The sequence below is a fragment of the Bombina bombina genome, chromosome 7, assembly GCF_027579735.1.
Source record: "Bombina bombina isolate aBomBom1 chromosome 7, aBomBom1.pri, whole genome shotgun sequence".
NCBI lineage: Eukaryota > Metazoa > Chordata > Amphibia > Anura > Bombinatoridae > Bombina > Bombina bombina.
The window spans coordinates 116464616-116484644 of NC_069505.1; the positions used below are offsets into that span (position 1 = coordinate 116464616).

Sequence of the window (20029 nt, forward strand, 5' to 3'; positions counted from 1 at the left end):
TTTTTATTTCTGATCATGTTTTCTTTGCAGCCTATTGAATTTCTGGCCGTTAGGCAGCCGTCAATCTACTTAATCCGCCTCCCGGATGCTCTGTGCATGCATTCAGATTTATTTGTCGGTCTAGCAATAAAAGTGCGCTCCCGTTTCGCAAATGACTATTTCTATTGTTATTGAAGTGCCATAATACGTAAGAGGATTGATTCAGACGGCACCAATCAAGACGGCTGGAATCCGGACTGCTACAATTCTCTCTAGTGCATCAATTTTGTCAACATATAATTGCAAGTAAGTTACGATGTTAATACAATTATAAAATTGTGATTATCGATTAATCGAATAGCTGCTTATAACAACATTATTCTCATAATATAAAGTACTTATAACTACGAAATAAGTTTTAAGCAGTAAATGGGATTTGACACATTGTTTCAAAGAGTGCAATTACGATTAACAATAATTACAGGGTTATTGCAGCTAAATAAAAATATTAGTCTGAGAATTTGCATATAAATTCTTCATTATGTATAATAATTATATAACATTTTCATATTGAAATTTAATATATTATGTACGTATTCAGAATTCTTGTATTTTTATATATACTCTGATTTTAAAAATTAGAACCAAAAAAGAAGAAATCTGAAGTTGTTGAACACTTTAATTGTAATTTTTCTTTCACTGTTATTGTGCATAAATAAAAATTGATAAGATAGATTAAACATTAATTAACAAAATCATATCGAATTGAAGTTTTTAAAGTATGTTTCTGAAAATTACATTTATTCTATTATTAATTATATTTTAATATATTTCATTAATTTATTTATACAATATTAAATATGCCCGGTAATTATAAGATTTCTAATACCATGTAAATTTTGGTTTAAATATACATATCTAATAATTGTCTAAGCGAAAAATTAACAGGCAGTATTACATTGTTATTATGCATTTAATGGTTTACAGTGCAAATGAATAAAAAAAAATTGGGAATATATTCTAACTAAATACTTAATTTATATTTAAACAAGTCATACAAAAATTAGTAATAAGAAAATGTAATATGAGGCTCAAATTTCTGTATACTTACAAGTATTTTCACAGATATAGACACGTAAACATCGGAACGGATTGAAGAATGCAGCTAGTCTCTGTCTCGAACAATATAGTAATGAATGAATATAGATATTCATTGAATACTATGTTGCCGAGAAGAATGACGCCTGCGCATTGGAAACAAGTAGAAAATTACTGCATGCGCATTGCTGAGAGTAGTTGATGCTATGCGCATGCACAGTTCGTTGGATCCTCGTGAACGCACTTTGGAGACACGTATAGAGCGGGTGGGACTCTATATGTCATTCTCTCTAAGATAAGGAAATGGCTGTTGGGAGGAGTCAGGAACGTAATGGTAGGGAAAAATAAAAGTTGTTTATAATATAAATATAAAATCCATTGGTGAAAAAAAGTTAGCAATTTAGTCATTTAAAATAGAACTAATTGAATAGTATACAGATCAGTAAAACTTTACCTTTACTTTAAATTGCTGCTCTGTCTGAATCATGAAAGAAAAAAAATTGAGTTTAGTGTCCCTTTAAGTTGCTGGAACCAACAGATACATTAAACAATAATACAGACAATGAAGTAGGTTAAAGACCTCTGTAAACACTCCGTTACATTTCTATGCAGTCTTCCAATAGATTAACAAATCAGAGTGTGAAAGTTATAAAAACAGATCACCTTGTTTGCTGCAATCATTTTTCAATGATCAAACTCCAGCAACCACATTTCCTATTGGGAAAAGAGTCAATCTGGAATGGAGGTTGGAGGTGACAGAGCATCCCACTGTCATTACGCTAAACAAAATCTACATTTTTGCAATCAGCAGAAAAGATAAGATAATAAACCACAAATTAGGAGCAGATATGTGACAAGGTTAGGCTTGTGAAGACTGTCATGTGCTCTTTCAGTTTTACAAGACTGCAATTTCCCAAATGTTGAGACTTAAATTACAGGAAAAGAGGGCAAAATAAAGTATATTGCAAAGTTGTTTTACTATGTATAATTAAGCATTTTGTATTACAATCTTAAAGTCTTTAATGTCCCTTTAATACTTTACATAATAATAAGTGACTACAGTATGCTATTAAGAGAGCCTTTAATGTGAATCATAATAAACATTATGTAGCATCATTTATAAAAAAATATACACATACATTTACACACATTTTATTATATATTTCATTGTAGTTAGTGACATTTTTGTGAAGTACCATAGGAATAAAAACAAATCTACTATAATTCACTAAAACATTACACAGATGTTCTGTATACTTAAAGTGGCATAAAGATATAATTATACAAATGATATAAAAATAGTGAAAAATGTGATAACAAAAAAGTCTGATTTTATTGAAAACATCTTCAAATTCAATAGCTAAACATTATCTCCATCCCTTTAATAACTGACACTCTCATGCCTAACATCAGCTGATGTATATGTGTGTGTATGTATATATATATAATATATATAAATATAAACACATAATAAAAGGAGGGAACTTATTTAAAATTAAAATGTTCTAATGAAACAGTTTATTTTATTTTCACACTAGACTCTCCCTTTAACTTGCATCTCTAGGTGGGCGCAATCATTACAAAATATTTTTACATAAATGTGATTTTGATACAATTTGTTTTTAAATGCTTGAAAAAAGGATGGCAAAAAGAAAACGATATTTACTAAAAGTTTGCAGGAATGTTTTCAGCACTTTGCAAAGAGACATTTTTTTCAATGCCAAAGTAATTATCATACTAAACAAATGTAACATTACAACTAATTCTCTTAATTCATCGTACAAAAATGTAACGTATTTGTCGTTTTAATTTACTGCTAAAGGATTAGTATTAATTCTTGCCTCACAAATATAAAAGCCTATTGGATATACATATAGTGCAGATGCATGTATGAAAAATAAATAAGCAATTTATTAAACAGTAATAATAAAAATATAGATGAATGTACTAAATATGTGATAAAAAATAATTCTTTGTGTCAAGATAAAACTATTTGCATACTGTTTTTTATATTAAAGGGACAGTTTCCCCCAAATTTTTATCCCCTTTAAATTGTTACCAATGATCCATTTTACCTGCTGGATTGTATTAAATGGTTTACACATAGCTCCCTTTACCCTTATTTTGGTATTTAAAATAGCTGATTTATCCTGTGGTATCCCCAGCTATACTGAAAGTTTCTGGTCTTACGTCTAAGCTATTGACAAGCAATGTAAACAAAGCCAGAAGTGGCAATTACACTCCCAGTGGGGTGCAGGATAGTTAAGTAAAAAAATGCTAATGTTCCATTGTCCTCTCTAAGTATTGGGCTTTGGTTTACAAACAAATATAAGATAAGGAAGCAAGTCTGTGTACACAGTGATAACATAATGAAATTACATTTTACCTGCAAGCTCAACCCATTCCAAAAGGTCATGGTTTAAAATCACAAAACAGAAATTTCATATACACAAATAAACCTGAAAATGCAATTTCTCATACATTTTATACTCAGCAGCTGGTATAACAAGTCATTGAAAATAACAATTACAGTATACTGTCCCTTTAATGTTAAGTGCCTATGGTTAAGTAAGTTAATAAGCAATATACTGAGTTTTACTAAAATTATATGCTTCCTATATTTAGTATTTTGTACAGAAAAATAGCACCTTTCATATGTTAATATGGCTTTCCATAAAACTGCCTTTGTAGCTGCTATGGGCATCAGAAGGGTTAAATAAGTATCCTGCAGATGGATTTTGGTTAAAAACACAGAACTATTTAAGTAAACATTGATACTATCAATTTAAGCACTGTGTGAAATCTGTAACCAGTAATGTTTGCTGTATAGGTTGATTGAAATTAATTATCACAGCGGATAATTATACGGCTGTTCTGACTAAAGGCACAAGAATAATGTTTTAAATAATTGTAAGCAAACTATGCTGTAATAAACTAATTATAATGTTCTTTGCTAAAAGTGGTACCATTTCATCCAGGTCATAAACAGTAAATGTAATTAATCTTAAGAGGATACAGCTGGAGATTGTTTTTGGGTTTTTTCCTTTTAAAGAAATATGTACATTGACAGAGAAACAAGTTTTTGACATATTCTAGAAGCTGACAAATTCCAGGGGTATTTTAATGAGATCAAGCACAGAATACAATGTATCAATTCTCATCTTCACCTTTGGTTATGTCATGTGTGTCACATATGTCTATTAAAGGGGCAACTACATTAAAATGCATTTAAAATCATAGATGTGTGAGTAGGATTGCCACCTCGGAAGTTATGAGTTACCCATGTTGCAGGGTGTGCCTCTCTGGACAACACATACATAGTGACCCTGGACAGCACTATTCAGGTTTTTCTCTACACACCCTGCAGCATGTGTAACTCATAACTGTCCAGGAAAACATGGCTGTTGCGGTAACTCTATGTGTGAGTAATATGTTCCCTCTCAGGTGCCTGTTTACCCAGTCGCTGACCTGCTCAAAGAGGGCCCTGGTGCAAAAGGTTTTGCCCCCCCAAAAAAAGTAACTTAAAGGGATACAAAACATAACATTTTTCTTTCACTATTTAGATAAAGCATAGAATTTTAAACAGCTTTCTAATTTACCTCTATTATCAATTTTTCTTCGTTCTCTTGGTATTTTTTGTTAAAAAGCAGGGACATAGGCTAAGGAGCCGGCCCATGTCTGGAGCACTATATGGCAGCAGTTTTGCAAGAATGTTATCCATTTGCAAGAGCAATAGATTGCAGCACTAGTTCCTGCTAAGTAGTGCTCTAGATGCCTACCTAGGTATCCGTTCAACACAGAATATCATGGGAACAAAGCACATTTGATAATAGAAGTCAATTGGAAACTTTTTTAAAAAAATAGTAAGCTCTGTCTGAGTCACACAATACATTTTTTGGGCTTCATACCCCTTTAGTAGTAAGCAAAAGTAATAATATACATGCTGCTCTGTATAATCATTTTGAGGCTAGAGATAGGTCTATAGATAGAAAGATAGATTATGCTTATGTATAGACTGGCTTCTATGGGCCCCTATATCTAGCACTTGGCCCTGGGGCCACTGCACCAATGGCAGTTCCGACCCTGAGTTTACCTACTATCCACCCCCTGTTCTAACATATGTTTAGTCTTTGTGTAAGCGGCTGATACAACCAATCAGGCACCATACTACCTGCCCTACAGACTCTAAGCAGAACTTGCTTCCACCTCACTGCATTAGAGGCCATAAATCTGCTAAAACGGGTCAAGCTGAAGCGCACTCTGCTTAGCATCTATAGGGCTGGCGGAACAGTATCTGATTGGCTGCACCAATCTTCTACACTAAGCTTAAAAATAGGGCATGCAATTCCTTCATGTTACTTTTGTCCCCCAACAAATATTTATTTTACAATACCATCTTTTAGGTGCAACAAAGAGAGACATGCCCCTTTAAGCCTTTAATGTTATGACTGATAGGGTAAGGGGTCTATGCTTTTATAGAATGCCACATTATGGAAGCACAAATGGTTTCCATAACAGAAGCATTTTCACACATAGAACAGGAAATAACTTAATAATGGTAGAGAAAAAGGCAGGGTTAATAGCATCTCTTTACACAATATGGAAGTGCTCTTCCACTGAGACGCCACACATTATAAACGGGGTGAAGATGGCTGCATTAAGGCAAAAGCTTTCAGGGGACACTGGGAGTGGAAAATATTTATAATTCCTTTTGAAGTACATTCAACATTAGGCAACCTATTATACAGGAGCAGCTCTCTCTTGTACAATCTGTCTGCCACTGTGATCTTGAAGTTTAAACCGATACCCTGAATAAATGCCTGAATGGAGCTGAAATGAGAAACAAACCTTAGTGAGGGATGGGATTAGGAAGCAAATCTATGGGTAGTTTGCAAAAATAAAGCAACAAAATGTTCTCTCTCTCTGCTAAAAACAGCATTAAAAAAATATATTTTTACAGTGGGGATGATACACTAAAAGCATATGGAAGTCACAATTAAAGTTTTATAATTCAGCACAGATTTGAAAGAAATCCAATGAACCTCTTTCTTTTGCTATTATAGTTGAAATTTAGCTCCTTTTCATGAGAGCATACTAAGGTCGGCTCAGGAGTGTGCACGTGTCTTGAATACTATATGAAGCCTGTCTAGGAATTCTGGTATGGAAAGAATTTATAAAAAAAAAAAAAAAAGATATAAATTTGACATTTTTTTTAAAATGTGTATGTCCTTGCTGAATTATGAGGCTTTAATGGGTTATAAAATGTTGTGTAAAAGTGTATTAAAGATACATGAAACCTAAAATTTGTCTTTCAAGATTCTGATGGAGAATACATTTTTAAACAACTTTCCAATTTAATCCTATTGTCAATTTTGTTTCATTCTCTTGGTATTCTTTGTTGAAGGAGTAGAAATGCACTACTGTGAGCTAGCTGAACACATCAGTAAGCCAATAACAAGAGCCACCAACCAGCAGCTAGCTCTCACCTCCTGAGCCTACATAGGTATGCTTTTCAGTAAAGGATACCAAGAGAACTAAGCAAATTATCATACTGCGCCTCTCTGCTTTCGCTACAGCATGGGAATAGACAGTGGTTACATCAGTAGCATAGTGCGCATGCGCAATGGGAATGGGAATCAATTGCACATGTATTATTACATGCGTGAGTCAGTGAAAAAGCAATGCTACTCCAACTCAAGTAGCCCAACATGACTGGATATGAACAAAGTGCCCTATGGTGCTATTTAGCGCTGCGGAATCTGTTGGTGCTCTACAAATAACCAATAATAATAATAATAATATGGTGGGTTTGGAAACAGGCTGGATTTTACTACCGAATTACAGTGAAAGCATAAAGAAACTTTAAATGGACAGTCAACTCCAAAAATGTTATTGATTAAAAGATAGATAATCCCTTTATTGCCCATTCCCCAGTTTTGTACAGCCAACATGGTTATATTAATATACTTTTTACTTCTGTGATTATCTTGTATCTAAGCCTCTTCTGACAGCCCCCTGATCACATGACTTTTTATTTATTATCTATTGACTTGCATTTTAGCCAATTAGTGCTGTGTTGTGCACAACCCACGGGCGTGAGTACAATGTTATCTATATGGCCCACGTGAACTAGCACTCTCCTGCTGTGAAAAGCTAATAAAAAAGCATGTGATAAAAGGCTGTCTGTAGTGTCTTAGAAAGAGGCAGACATTTAGAGGTGTAAAGGTTATAAAGTATATTAATAAAACAATGTTGGTTGTGCAAAGCTGGGGGATGGGTAGTAAAGGCGTTATCTATCTTTTTAAACTATAACAATTCTGGTGTTAAATGTCCCTTTAAATGAAGGCATTTAGATCTAGAATTTATTTTTTACTAAGTTTGCATTAATGGAAACATTTTTTTAATTTTGAAGCCCATGTAGATTTAAAGCTAACTTATGTATTCTGTTTGATACACTTCACATGGGAAATCAGAATAGAATGGACCCCAACCATCTTTATTAAAATTGTGCTATGTTTGTGTTATTTTTCAGTGGTATTAGGTTACCTTATCAAACACTTTTATTATTTGAAAAGTTTGTTATTGAAATGTAGAATTTAAAAATGAACACAGCAATATTTATCACGAGGCGAATGCCTTGACTGGCAGGCTTGTTCGTTTGAGGCTGCAACTGATTTTTTACGAAGCAGCGGTTTAAACTATCTTGCCAACTTGGATTTGGTGGATGAAAATCACCCCGGATTCATTCGACCACGGTGATTGACAAGTCCTTCTCCCATGTAATTGTTTGCACGAGAGTTGGGGGTGGCAATGCATAAACGTTAGCTCATGCAATAGTAAATATGGGGAACATATGCGCCCACACATATACAGAGTAGAACTGGTTTTCTTAAACAAATTATTGATATTTGTTTTCTGATCAATAGTGCTAAGGACCACACCAAAGCCACTGGAGGGCCATATGTGGCCCTCAAGCATTAGTTTTAACAACCCTGGTGTAAAAAAGCTTCAGATTTCATGACAAACTATATTCCATGTTAATCTGCACGAAGAACAAATATATCAGTCAGTATAACAATATATTTATGACCCAATTAACTGAGAATAAAACATTTTTTTTTAAATAAAGTATTAACAATATAATAGTAAATTACAGCGTGAACATGGAGAAGATGATACAAATATACTAAAGTTATTGTGGATGAACAACTGGTAATTCCCTAAATTGTAAGACATTCAATATTAGGAAATATTCTTAAACAAGTGAAAAAAAATATGCACAAACATAATTGTTCCCTTCATATCCGTGATTAAAAAAAAATAAAATCAAATAAAAAAAAAATACATAAATTGGCTAGAAATGATTTGTCACTTGGAACCTCTCTCACTGCGATTCGCTTTTATTCCACGCTTCGATATTTAGTGAACAGGTTGTAGAGAACTCGCAATGTGGACTTTAAATCACAGTTCACAATATCTAGAAAGAAAAAAAGTAAAAAGAAGAAAAAGTATTTTGAAAAACACATAATAATAAAAGTAACAAATCACATCATTGTATTGCAGCTGTTTCTGGTAGTCAGGATGCTAAATAAGGCTTTCATGCCATAAATAAACACCTTTTCTGTAGTCTTGCAATAAAGGGCTATGAAACTCAATTTTTTTTCTTTCATGATTCAGATAGAGCAGGCAATTTTTTTTTTTAAATATTTTATTTTTCCAATGCCAAGTACATAGACAAACATCTAGAATTACAGAGTCATTCAGCTAGATACAGTATGATGGCATGTCTATTCAATACATTAGCATCTCAGTTTTCCAGTATTTTTCCTTGGAGATCCTTTCTCCATCCCTTTTAGGCTCCTTCTCACACCCCACATAATTGTTATCATCATTCACTAAGTTAGATTATAACATAAATCAGTTCTTGATATGCAGGGTAACATGTTGGTATCATACCTACTGGATACTTAATCTGATTCTATCTCATTCTTCTAATATCCATCCTACCAGTTCCCCTCCCTCCTCAGTGCTTACCTTATTCCTGGACCTCCCCCCCGGGTGCCACCCCGGTTCTCTATGTGTCTGTCCCTGTACCGCCACCGATCATGGTTGCTGATTCTGGTTTTTTAGGTAAATATGTTCCATTTCCCATGTAGTTGTGCATTCAGTATGTATTCTGTGTCTTTGAATGGATAGATTATTTGTTTTTGGTTCGCTATGTCTAAAGTGGTGATGAAGGGTTCCCATTTGGTTATGAATTTTTTTGTTCTGTGTGCTATGTCTCCCTGAGTGTCCAGTTGCTCATAAATCATTTGTTTTCTCAGGGTGTCTTTGAGTTGTGTTAGGCTTGGTGATGCCTGTGACATCCAGTGCTGCAAGATGAGTTTTCTAGTGTGTAGAATTACATTGTTTATGAATCTTGTGTATCTCGGTATCTTCGTTTGATGGTTTAGAAATATCACTGACTCGTTTGATAAGTGAATTTTTTCCCCTGTGCATGTTTCCACCCACCTCTGCACCATGCCCCAGAATTTCGTTAGTTTCGGGCAGTTCCATATCATGTGAGTAATGTTTGGGTTAGGATTGGAACATTTCGGGCACAGCCCTGATGTATCACTCTTCCACTTGTGGAATATTTTGGGGGTTATGTATGCATTGTGGACTAGTTTGGTGTGGGATTCTCTTATGTCGTTTGAGAGCGATGCCTCCCTCACCTCGACAAAACTCTGCACTACACATGTATCTGTGATGTCATGTCCCACCAGGTTCCCCCAGGCAGTTTGTAAATGTGCGATATTGGCTTTGTGTACTTTTGATTGGAGCGTGTTGTAGGTATGCGAGATGGAGGTCACCCCTCCCTTTGTTAACCTTAAGAGTTTATAAATGTCACAGTCTATTTCCATCATATTACCGGCTTTCAGTAGACCTTGCGCGTAGTGTTTTACCTGTAGGTAGGCGAAGTGGTGGGAGTTTGGAATGCCATAGTCATTCTGCAGTTCTATAAATGGTCTGACTGTGGACCCGTTACCTGATAAGACATGTTTTAGGGTTGTTACCCCCCAGTTCTCCCATTGTTTAAATGGTTTAGTGGTAAATCCTGCGGGGAAATCTGGGTTACCCCCCAGGGGCAAGTAAACTGTACTGCCATGTGAGACTCCGAGAGTCCCACATAACTTCCACCAAGCCTTTATTGGATTACTAAAAAGGCCCGCCCCCCTGATAATGGGCTCTACCTGTGCCCTGTTCATGTGTGGGAGCATTTTAAGCGACCATGGTTTGATAAATGCTGTCTCCAGCGACTTGTTAGTAAATTGTCCCCCATCCACTAGCCAATCCATCACATATTTTGAAAGGGTTGCCCAGTTGTAATATTCTATGTTGGGGAGTCCCAGCCCCCCCTGCTCTGGTTGACATGTTAGCTTTTGGTAACTGATTCTATGTTTTTTCCCCCTCCAAATGAAATTTAAAATGTCCCTATTTAGTGTCTTGAGATCTTGCTTATGAAGTAGCTCTGGCAGCATTTGTAGGGTGTAGAGAAGTTTGGGGAATAGGGTCATCTTTATCAGCCCTATCCTTCCTGTCAGGGTCAGTGGCAATGGCGTCCAATTCAGGAGCATTTGTTTGAGGTTCTGCAATAATGGTTTGAAATTTATTGTATACCATTGAGTGGGATCTTTTGTTAGTTTAATGCCTAGATATTTAAACGTGTTTGTGATTACTTTAAAGTTATCTTCCAATGGTGTGTTAGGGTCCCTATTTAGTAGCCATAATAGCTCTGATTTGTCCTTGTTTATCCGGTATCCTGATATGTCACTAAACTCAGCTATCGTCGTCAATAATTTAGGTATGTTCTCTCTGGGGTTTTCTGTGTACAGCACCATGTCGTCAGCGAAGAGCGACAGGTGTATGGTGTCTCTGCCTATGGTCAATCCCTCTGCTTCCTTCCTAATCTTAATCGCCAGTGGTTCAAGCGCCAGGTCAAACAGAAGTGGTGAGAGCGGGCACCCCTGCCGTGTTCCCCTTCTAAGGGGAAATACTTTTGATGGTGACCCATTTATCAAAATCGCCGCCTGGGGGGTACTGTAAATGGTCTCGATAGCTCTCATGTAGGATCCCTTCAGTCCGAATTTTTTAAGGGTGGTAAATAAATGGTCCCATAGTATCTTATCGAAAGCTTTTTCTGCGTCTACTAGAATCAAACATGCCTCCCCCGCGCTCTTCTGCCTGTTTCCTCCCTCCTGCTCCCAAAAATGTGATAATACCAGTTGTAGTTTTCTCATGTTTTTTACTGCTGACCTCCCTTTTACAAACCCAGTTTGATCTTCATGAATTAGGAGGGGAAGGACTTCTGCTAATCTATTGGCCAGTATTTTCGTGAATAATTTGTAGTCAGAGTTTAGCAGGGAGATTGGCCTATAGGATGCCGTTAACAATGGGTCTCTGTCAGGTTTGGGAAGGACCGTAATGTTTGCCTCTGCAAATCTGTTGGATAAATTTGTTTTCCCTTCTAGAATTGCATTAAATAGTAGGGCTAGGGTGTCTGCAGTTTCTGTACTGAGCATTTTATAGAATTCTCCAGGAAGGCCATCAGGCCCCGGGGATTTCTCTAGAGGGAGTGAATCGATGGCCTTGGTGATTTCTAATGGTTGGATTGGGGCATTGAGTTTTTGTACGTGGTCTTCGCTTAGCTGTGGCAGTGTCAAGTCTCTCCAGAATTGTTCTTTCTTTCCTGGGTCAATGTCTTGTGAGTCATATAAGTTCGAGTAGTATGAGGTGAATGCTTGTTGTATTTCTGAGTCTTGGGTGAGTATGTTGTCTTTGTCCTTAATAGCTAAGATATTGTTAGGTTTCCTATCTAACCTAGTGAGTCTTGCTAATAGTTTCCCAGTACGGTTTCCATACCTATAGAATTTGGCCTGTGAGCGGTTTTGAGCGGAAATCGTGGTTTGGATGAGGTAAGTGTCTCTAAGATCTTTGGTCTTTCTATATTTGAGTCTGTTCTGTGTGGTGGGATTACGCAAGTATTTGTTTCTGGCATTAAGTAATTGCCGCAGAAGGAGTTCCCCTCTCGCTCTACATTTTTTCCTAACTTTGGCTGCATATGCTGTCACCACCCCCCTCAGGACTGCTTTTGCCGTTTCCCAGAAAAGTGAAATATTATTCACATGTTCGGCATTGAGGTCCCTATACACCAGCCACTCTCCTATTAGGTGCCTGCGCAAGTTAAGATCATGGTATAGATGTGTCGGGAATTTCCATCTATGTCCTCGTTTGTGTGAAATATCAGTGTCTATTTGTAAGGAGACTGGTGCATGGTCTGAGATTGTTATAGGATCAATTTTAGTATCTGTTATACGGGAGCAAAAAGATTTGGTGATTAGAAAATAGTCTATACGTGATAGGGTAGTTTTTGCTGGGTGTAGGCAAGTGTAGTCTCGCGCTTCTGGGTTTCTATCTCTCCAGACGTCTGACAGTGATAAGGAACCCTTGAAGTTATGTAGGATACGTGTTTCCCTCTTAGATCCTTTGTATTCTATTCGGTGTTGTGATGTGAAGTTTGGGTTTCGGAACCTATCTGCTGGCGTTTGAGGGGCAATATTGAAGTCTCCCCCTACCACCAATGGGAGGTCTGCAAACTGTATAAGCTTGGTCTGTAACTGTGTGAGAAAAGTTTTCTTTTCAGTATGTGGGCCATACACCCCACAGATAACCATTCGAAGTTCCCCTATTGTCATGTTTACCATTACAAATCTGCCTTCAGTATCAACTAGAGATTGCGAGATAGTGTAGTCTAGACCTCTGCGGAAGAGGATCGCCACTCCCCTGGCCCTTTTTTTCTCGTAAGTTGTGTGTAGCACCTCCCCCACCCATCCCTGTCTGAGTTTTTGATGTTCTTTCTGCGAGAGGTGAGTTTCTTCAAGTATTGCTATGTCTGTCTTTAAGGTGTTCAAATGTCTGAGTATAGCCTTTCTCTTAATTGGGGATGTAATCCCACCCACATTCCATGTGGTCAGTCTCATTTTATGTGTTCGTGTATATTTATTTATGGTGTTTTATCTTCGTGGGTGAATCTTATGCTTGTGTAGTGTTGCAGATTGATTTCAGAGTATACGTAAAGATGTGGTACTCACCGTTACTGTGCTTATTACCGATAATTCTACCCTCCCCTCCAAGGTGGCACCCAGAGGCAGGCCCGGTCAGCTCTTTTCCTAGTACAGATAGTTAGTACACAAAATTAAGTGACACAAATGCGGTAAACAGTGCATACATTTAGAACTAAATGAACAATAACCTCCCCTCTTAACAAACCCAACAGTTCAACAATGGACTGACTTTCCTGTCCAACAATAAAGTGGGCCCCCCCCCCTCACTTTGCAAGGATACATTTCTTCATTGCAATAATGTTGCTTATCCGTTAATGATCATTTTCTATCGACCAGGCAGAGAACCCAGTCCTAAGCATCAGAGTCATCTTCATTTTCTTTTGCCCCTTGCCCTCTCTCCCCCTCTTTTTGCAGGTGGAGCTTGAGCAAGTTAGGCGAGTCAAAAAACAGTGGTCCTCTCGAGGTTTGTAATCTCAATCTTGCCGGAAACAGTAAGGCTGCTGTTCTGCCCTGTTCTAACAGTTGCTTACAGTATGGTGAAAATTCTCGCCTCCTGGCAGCCACTGCCGCAGAGTAATCTTGGAAGAGGTATAGTCTTTTTCCATTGTATTCGAGAGTGGGAGCTTTCCTATAAGCTTGTAGAATTGAGATTTTGTCCTTAAAGTTGAGATATTTCACCATGACTTGGCGTGATGGTTGGTTATTTTCCTTGTGTTTGCTCTGGTCTCCCACTCTGTGCGCTCTTTCCACTGTGCAAGGGAGATAGTCTTTAGAGATATTAAGGAGTCCCGGCAAGGTGTTTTCTGCAAACTCCACCAATTGGGAGCCTGGGACTGACTCAGGGATGCCCACTATCCTTAGGTTGTTCCGTCGCGACCTATTTTCCAGGTCGTCAATCTTTGCCCACAGCCGTTCGTTCTGTTGTTGTAAGGTATGGACTTGAGATTCAGTTTCTCTGTGACGGGTCTCCCCTTCTGCCACCTGCTGTTCCACCCGTGTCAATCTGCCATTAAAGGATTTAACTTCGGCTGTAAGAGAATCCATACCTGTTTGGAGTTGGTCTATCTTGGGTAGGAACAACGCTGAGATTTGTGAGACAATTGGGTGGGCATCCATGAGACTATTGGATCCAGCATCTTCCGCAGGCCCTGGAGCTTGGTGACTCTCCACCTGGTGCTTTCTTTTATCAGCGTTCTTTAGCCTGTTTGTCATTGTGTCCGTTTTCTTGGAGTATGAGTCGTAATACTTTTGCATACAGCGTTGAGAGTTCCACAGTTGTTGCTTCAACTGTACACATATATGGTGTTATGTATTTTATAAGGATAATGGACCGCTAAAAACAGGTCTGGGTGTCTCAGGTCTTTTAGAGGATCTTGCAATGTTCAGTAAACATAAAGGAAGGGTGAGCGGGGGAGCGTGAGCCCATTCAGATTAGCCCTGCATTGTGGTGGGGTGCGTTATCACAGCTTTTTATATCAAATAAATGAATGAGAATGTCAGTGATGTCTTTGAGGGTGACCCTCTCTATGGGATCTGGCGAGAAGTAACTCTCAGCTGCTTATGTGGTTCTGTCTAGCGCAGCCTGTATGTTGCGCCTGTGTATACTCAACTTCCACAGAGAAAAAAAAAAAAAAAATTGAGTGATCAGAGAGTTAGGCTTGATCTTGTAATCCCTCAGCCGAGGTATATGTGGAATATCTGTATAGGACTCTCCTGCCGTCTTCTGTGATATGTCTCTGCAGGTCCTGTCTTACACCTCCCCTGCTATATTGCTCAGCAAATTAGCAATCAACTATTATGCTTGATATGTGGCTGATGGGTTTGCTTATAGTCCTTTGTCTTACTGTGTTTTTATTTGGGATTGTGTTGAATATTTCTTTGTTGTTTGCCACCAGTGGGTGAGGCTGTTTGCTGCAGTAATAAAATAATAAAGTCTCAGCACAGCACAGGCCCTGGCCTACCGCTTGATATGCAGCAATAGCGTTTATAACTCTCAAATCCTATTACAATCTGGGGCCTTTCTCCCTTGTCTGTGTAAGTTTCGTGTTTGGCGTTTAGCTTCTCAGGCTTCTTATGGTGTGTGTCTCTGCGGGGGCTAGCACTATGTAATATTGTGTGCGTCACTTCACCTTCCCCTCAGCTATGTCAAGATGGCGTTTTGCCGCCAAAGCTCCACTCACCCCCTCACCCGGTCTTTTCTCCTTCCTTCTGCTTGGGGCACCTCACTTGGAGCTCTAGATCTTGAAGGAGCCCTCCGGTACAATTCTGGGCTATTGTTATGCCCTGTCTTTCAGCCGCCCTTATTGCAGCCACTCTCCTCTGCCTTCCTCTCTAGTTGCGCTTCGCGGCGGGGGAGTCGGGTGTCAGACTCCTTACCGTAGTGCTCCGGACAGGGGTATTTATTCCCTGCCAAGGAATTTGGCTAGTTATGGGCCTTTTCTAGTGTCTCCAGCTCAAAGTAGGGGCCAAGGGTCCGGAGCTCCTTTCCCCTGATTCCACTCTCAGCGCCCGCCCACCGGAAGTCGAGAGCAGGCAATTTTAAACAACTTTCTAATTTACTTCTATTATCAATTTATTTTCATTCTCTTGGTATCTTTAGTTGAAAAGCTGAGACATTATTAGAAGCCGGCCCATTTCTGGAGCACCATTTGGCAGCAGTTTTGCAAGAATGTTATCCATTTGCAAAAGCACTAGATGGCAGCACTATTCCCTGCCATATAGTGCTCTAGTTGCCTACCTAGGTATCTCTTAAACACAGAATATCATGGGAACGAAGCAAATTTCATAATAAAAGTAAACTGGAAACTTTTTTTTAAATGGTATGCTCTGTCTTAGTCACAAAAGAACATTTTTGAGTTTCATATCCCTTTAAATTATCATACTAGCCAAAAATGAAAACTTTCCAAACACATTAGCATTGTTTAGCTGTTGTTATTTTTCAGTGGCAAAACTCCCCACTTGCTGTATTTGGAGGAGCCAATCAGAACCTGTTACTGTTTTAGTCCAGGCTTGTCACTCTCATTCTGGGGTTGATTCCAATCTTTTCAATTGTGTTTATTTATTTATTTTTTTGCTCCCAATATGCATTATTCTGCATCGTAGTGATTACTATCCAACACCATTTTCCTTTTGGAAAAATATTGTATCCGATATCAGAAAAGTGACCCATACGATACATGGACAACATTGGCTTTGGAAATCACATACCACACAATATCGACTAAATATCAACAAGATGGATACATCGAATACAATAGCCAAAGGAACTCTCAACACCCACAAATCGATTAATAACACACAATAGCCACTGATCTGGGCATGATTGGACCAAAAAAAACAAGTTGGCACTGCCCATACCAAAAACTTTCCTTTTTAATGACGATTGAATTGCGCCAAATAAAAAAACAAAACAGATACTGATTACTAGATATGTTTATTTGGACGTTTCGGATACGTCCAAATGCAGAAGATAGCGGCCTGGTGTGTTGTGGTTTCTTTTGTGGTCACCATCTTCCGCATCTGGAGGTATTGGAAACCATCATCAATTAAATGTAAAAACATGCAAAAACATAACTATATAACAGCACTTCTAAAATGAATACAGATATCAATATCAATGTATACCTAAAGTTTCAACAGTGTTTTTATGTTTTCAAAGCTGCGTTGATGAAATGTTTTTTGCTTTGGATGATTAGTTGAAGTAATGAGACTCCAATTCCCAGAGTCTGATTCACAGTGTGCTTAAGACTCGGAAATGCAGTTTCGAATTAGGTTTGGTGATACAGATTACAAGGCCAGCTGACAGACTATTTGATTAAACCAAGAGGCAGATGTGATGGGTGGGTGATTTAGGAGTTAGACCAATGATTACTTTTGTTATACATTTTGTCGAGGTTTCCGTTGTAGGGTACGAAACGTTGCGTGGGAGTGATATAGTCACTTTCCTAGAGACAGACTCCGGGGTGGAAGAGTCTCTTTCACTTGAAACTTCCAGGAATGGACTGGATGTACCCCGTATTGCTATATGGGAGCATAAGTAATTACTGACTATATATTACCTATTAAAAAAACAACAAAAAAAACCCCATAAAACCAAAACATAAACCATTTTTTTTTCTTGTGACCGTCATTATAGGTTGTTAACAGTGCCCTTTGTGGTAAATGGAGATTGAATATCTTGGGAGCTATCAACCTTTGCTGTGTTTTGAATCAAAAAGATAACAGCTGATGCTTAACAATAATTTTAGTAAGATTGGAATAGACCCTTTTATTAACAAAATCTCTATTGTTTTGCAGTTCCCTATAATAATATCGGCTAAGGCCAATTAGGGACATATATGGATTATGGTTAGGCATGTGGAGTCTGCATTGTGCACTATCAATTCTCAGGACTGGAAAACCCACAATTTTCAGACTTAAATGGACATTAAAGTCAAAATGAAACTTTCATGATTCAGAATATTAAACAACTTACCATTTTACTTCTATTATCTAATTTGCTTTGTTCTCTTGTTATCCTTAAAGCTGACCTAGGTAGGCTCAGCAGCAGCAATGCACTACTGGGAGCTAGCTGCTGATTGGTGGATGTACATATATGCCTTTTGTCATTGGTTCACCCAATGGGATCCATGTATTATTTGGTGGATTGACAAGGACTTCCTTGTGCAAAGTACAACTCCAGAACCCCCCACCTGAGGGTTATCCTTGAGATCACTTCTGGATGGAGAGCCCACTCCCCGGGATGAAAGGTCTGTCTGCTCAGAAAATCCGTCTCCCAACTGTCCACTCCTGGAATGTGTATGGCAGATAGCAGACAATTGTGAGCTTCTGCCCACTGCAGAATGCGAGTCACCTCCTTCATGGCCAAGGAGCTCCGAGTCCCTCCCTGGTGGTTGATGTAAGCCACTGAGGTGAAATTTTTCCGACTGGAATTTTAAAAACCGGACTAAAGATAATTGAGGCCAAGCTGTTAAGGCATTGAAGATTGCTCTCAATTCCATGATGTTTATGGGAAGAAGCCAGAAGTTTGGATTCTCTGACGTCCGTCAGGAAAATCTTCATGGACAGAGAATCTATGATTGTCCCTAGGAAAATCACTCTTGTAGATGGAATTACAGAACTCTTCTCCAGATTCATTTTCCACCTGTGGGAACGTAGAAAACATCTCTAAGAATTTGCTAGTTGCAAAGATGACACCTAAACCAAGATGTCGTCTTGATAAGGCACCACCGCAATTCCCTCGGATCTGATCACTGCCAATAGAGCTCCCAGAACCTTCGTGAAAATTCTGGGAGCTGTGGCAAGACCAAACGGAAGAGCAATAAATGCTTGTCCAGAAAGGCAAACCTTAGGAACTGGTAATGATCCCTGTGAATGGGAACGTGCAAGTACGTGTCCTTCAGGTCTATGGACATCATGAACTGACCTTCCTGAACCAATGGAAGAATGGAACAAATAGTTTCCATCTTGAAGGACGGAACCCTGAGGAATTTGTTGAGGCACTTGAGATCTAGGATTGGTCAAAATGTTCCCTCCTTTTTGGGAACCACAAATAGATTTGAATAGAATCCTAGACCCTGTTCCTTTAGAGAGACTGGTACGATAACTCCCAGGGAGGATAGGTCCATTATGCAATTTAAGAAGGCCTCCCTCTTTACCTGGTTTGAGGATAGTCTTGATAGGAGAAATTTGCCCCTTGGAGGGCGAGACTTGAATCCTATTTTGTAACCCTGGGTTAGTATGTCAAAAGCCCATGGATCTGGGACACTGCGTATCCAAGCCTGTCGAAAAAGAGAAAGCCTGCCCCCCACCTGACCCAAAATTGGATCGGGGGCAGACCCTTCATGCTTTAGAGTCAGCGGAAGGCTTCCTGTTTTGTTTTCCCTTATTCCAGGGCTGGCTGGATTTCCAAGATGACCTAGATTGGTCTGGTTTGGAAGAAGAGGAGGACTTCTGTCTCTTAAAATTCCGAAAGGAACAAAAATTAGAAGTCTGACAACCCTTAGGTCTATTCTTCTTGTCCTGAGGTAGGAAAGATCCCTTTCCACCCGTAATCTCTGAAATGATCTCCGCCAGACCAGGTCCAAACAAAGTTCCACCCTTATAGGGCAAAGCCAAAAGCTTGGCCTTTGAAGAAACATCTGCTGACCAAGATTCTAACCACAGAGCTCTGCGAGCTAAAACAGTGAAGCTAGATATCTTAGCTCCCAGTCTATTTACCTGCATATTGGCATCACAGATAAAGGTATTGGCTAGTTTAAGAGCCTTGATCCTGTCTTGGATCTCCTCTACTGTAGTCTCTTCTGAAATCAGATCAGAAAGGGCATCACACTAATAAGATGCTGCTTCCGCAACCGTGGCAATACTTGCCGCAGGTTGCCACTGTAAACCCTGATGGACATACATCTTTTTTAAATAAGCCTCCAGCTTTTTATCGATAGGATACTTAAAAGAATAACTATCCTCTATAGGAATTGTAGTTCTCTTAGCTAGAGTAGAAATAGCACCTTCTACCTTAGGAATTGTGTGCCATGAGTCTTGAATAGAGTCAGCAACAGGAAAACATAACTTATGTAAGAACTTACCTGATAAATTCATTTCTTTCATATTATCAAGAGTCCATGAGCTACTGACGTATGATATATACAATCCTACCAGGAGGGGCAAAGTTTCCCAAACCTCAAAATGCCTATAAATACACCCCTCACCACACCCACAATTCAGTTTAACGAATAGCCAAGTAGCAGGGTGATAAAGAAAGGAGTAAAAAAGCATCAACAAAGGAATTTGGAAATAATTGTGCTTTATACAAAAAAATCATAACCACCATAAAAAAGGGTGGGCCCCAT

General features: G+C 38.5%; 1 protein-coding gene across 1 annotated transcript in view; it reads right to left on the reverse strand.

The window, feature by feature from the left end:
* Positions 1 to 2141: 2141 nt before the first annotated feature.
* The window catches only part of PARVA (parvin alpha), a 293074-nt gene continuing 275186 nt past the window's right edge, over positions 2142 to 20029 (reverse strand). Inside the window, exon 13 of the mRNA XM_053720259.1 lies at positions 2142 to 8554. Within this exon, the coding sequence (XP_053576234.1) occupies positions 8478 to 8554 (77 nt within the window). The 3' untranslated portion in view covers positions 2142 to 8477. The remainder of the gene's footprint in view (positions 8555 to 20029) is intronic.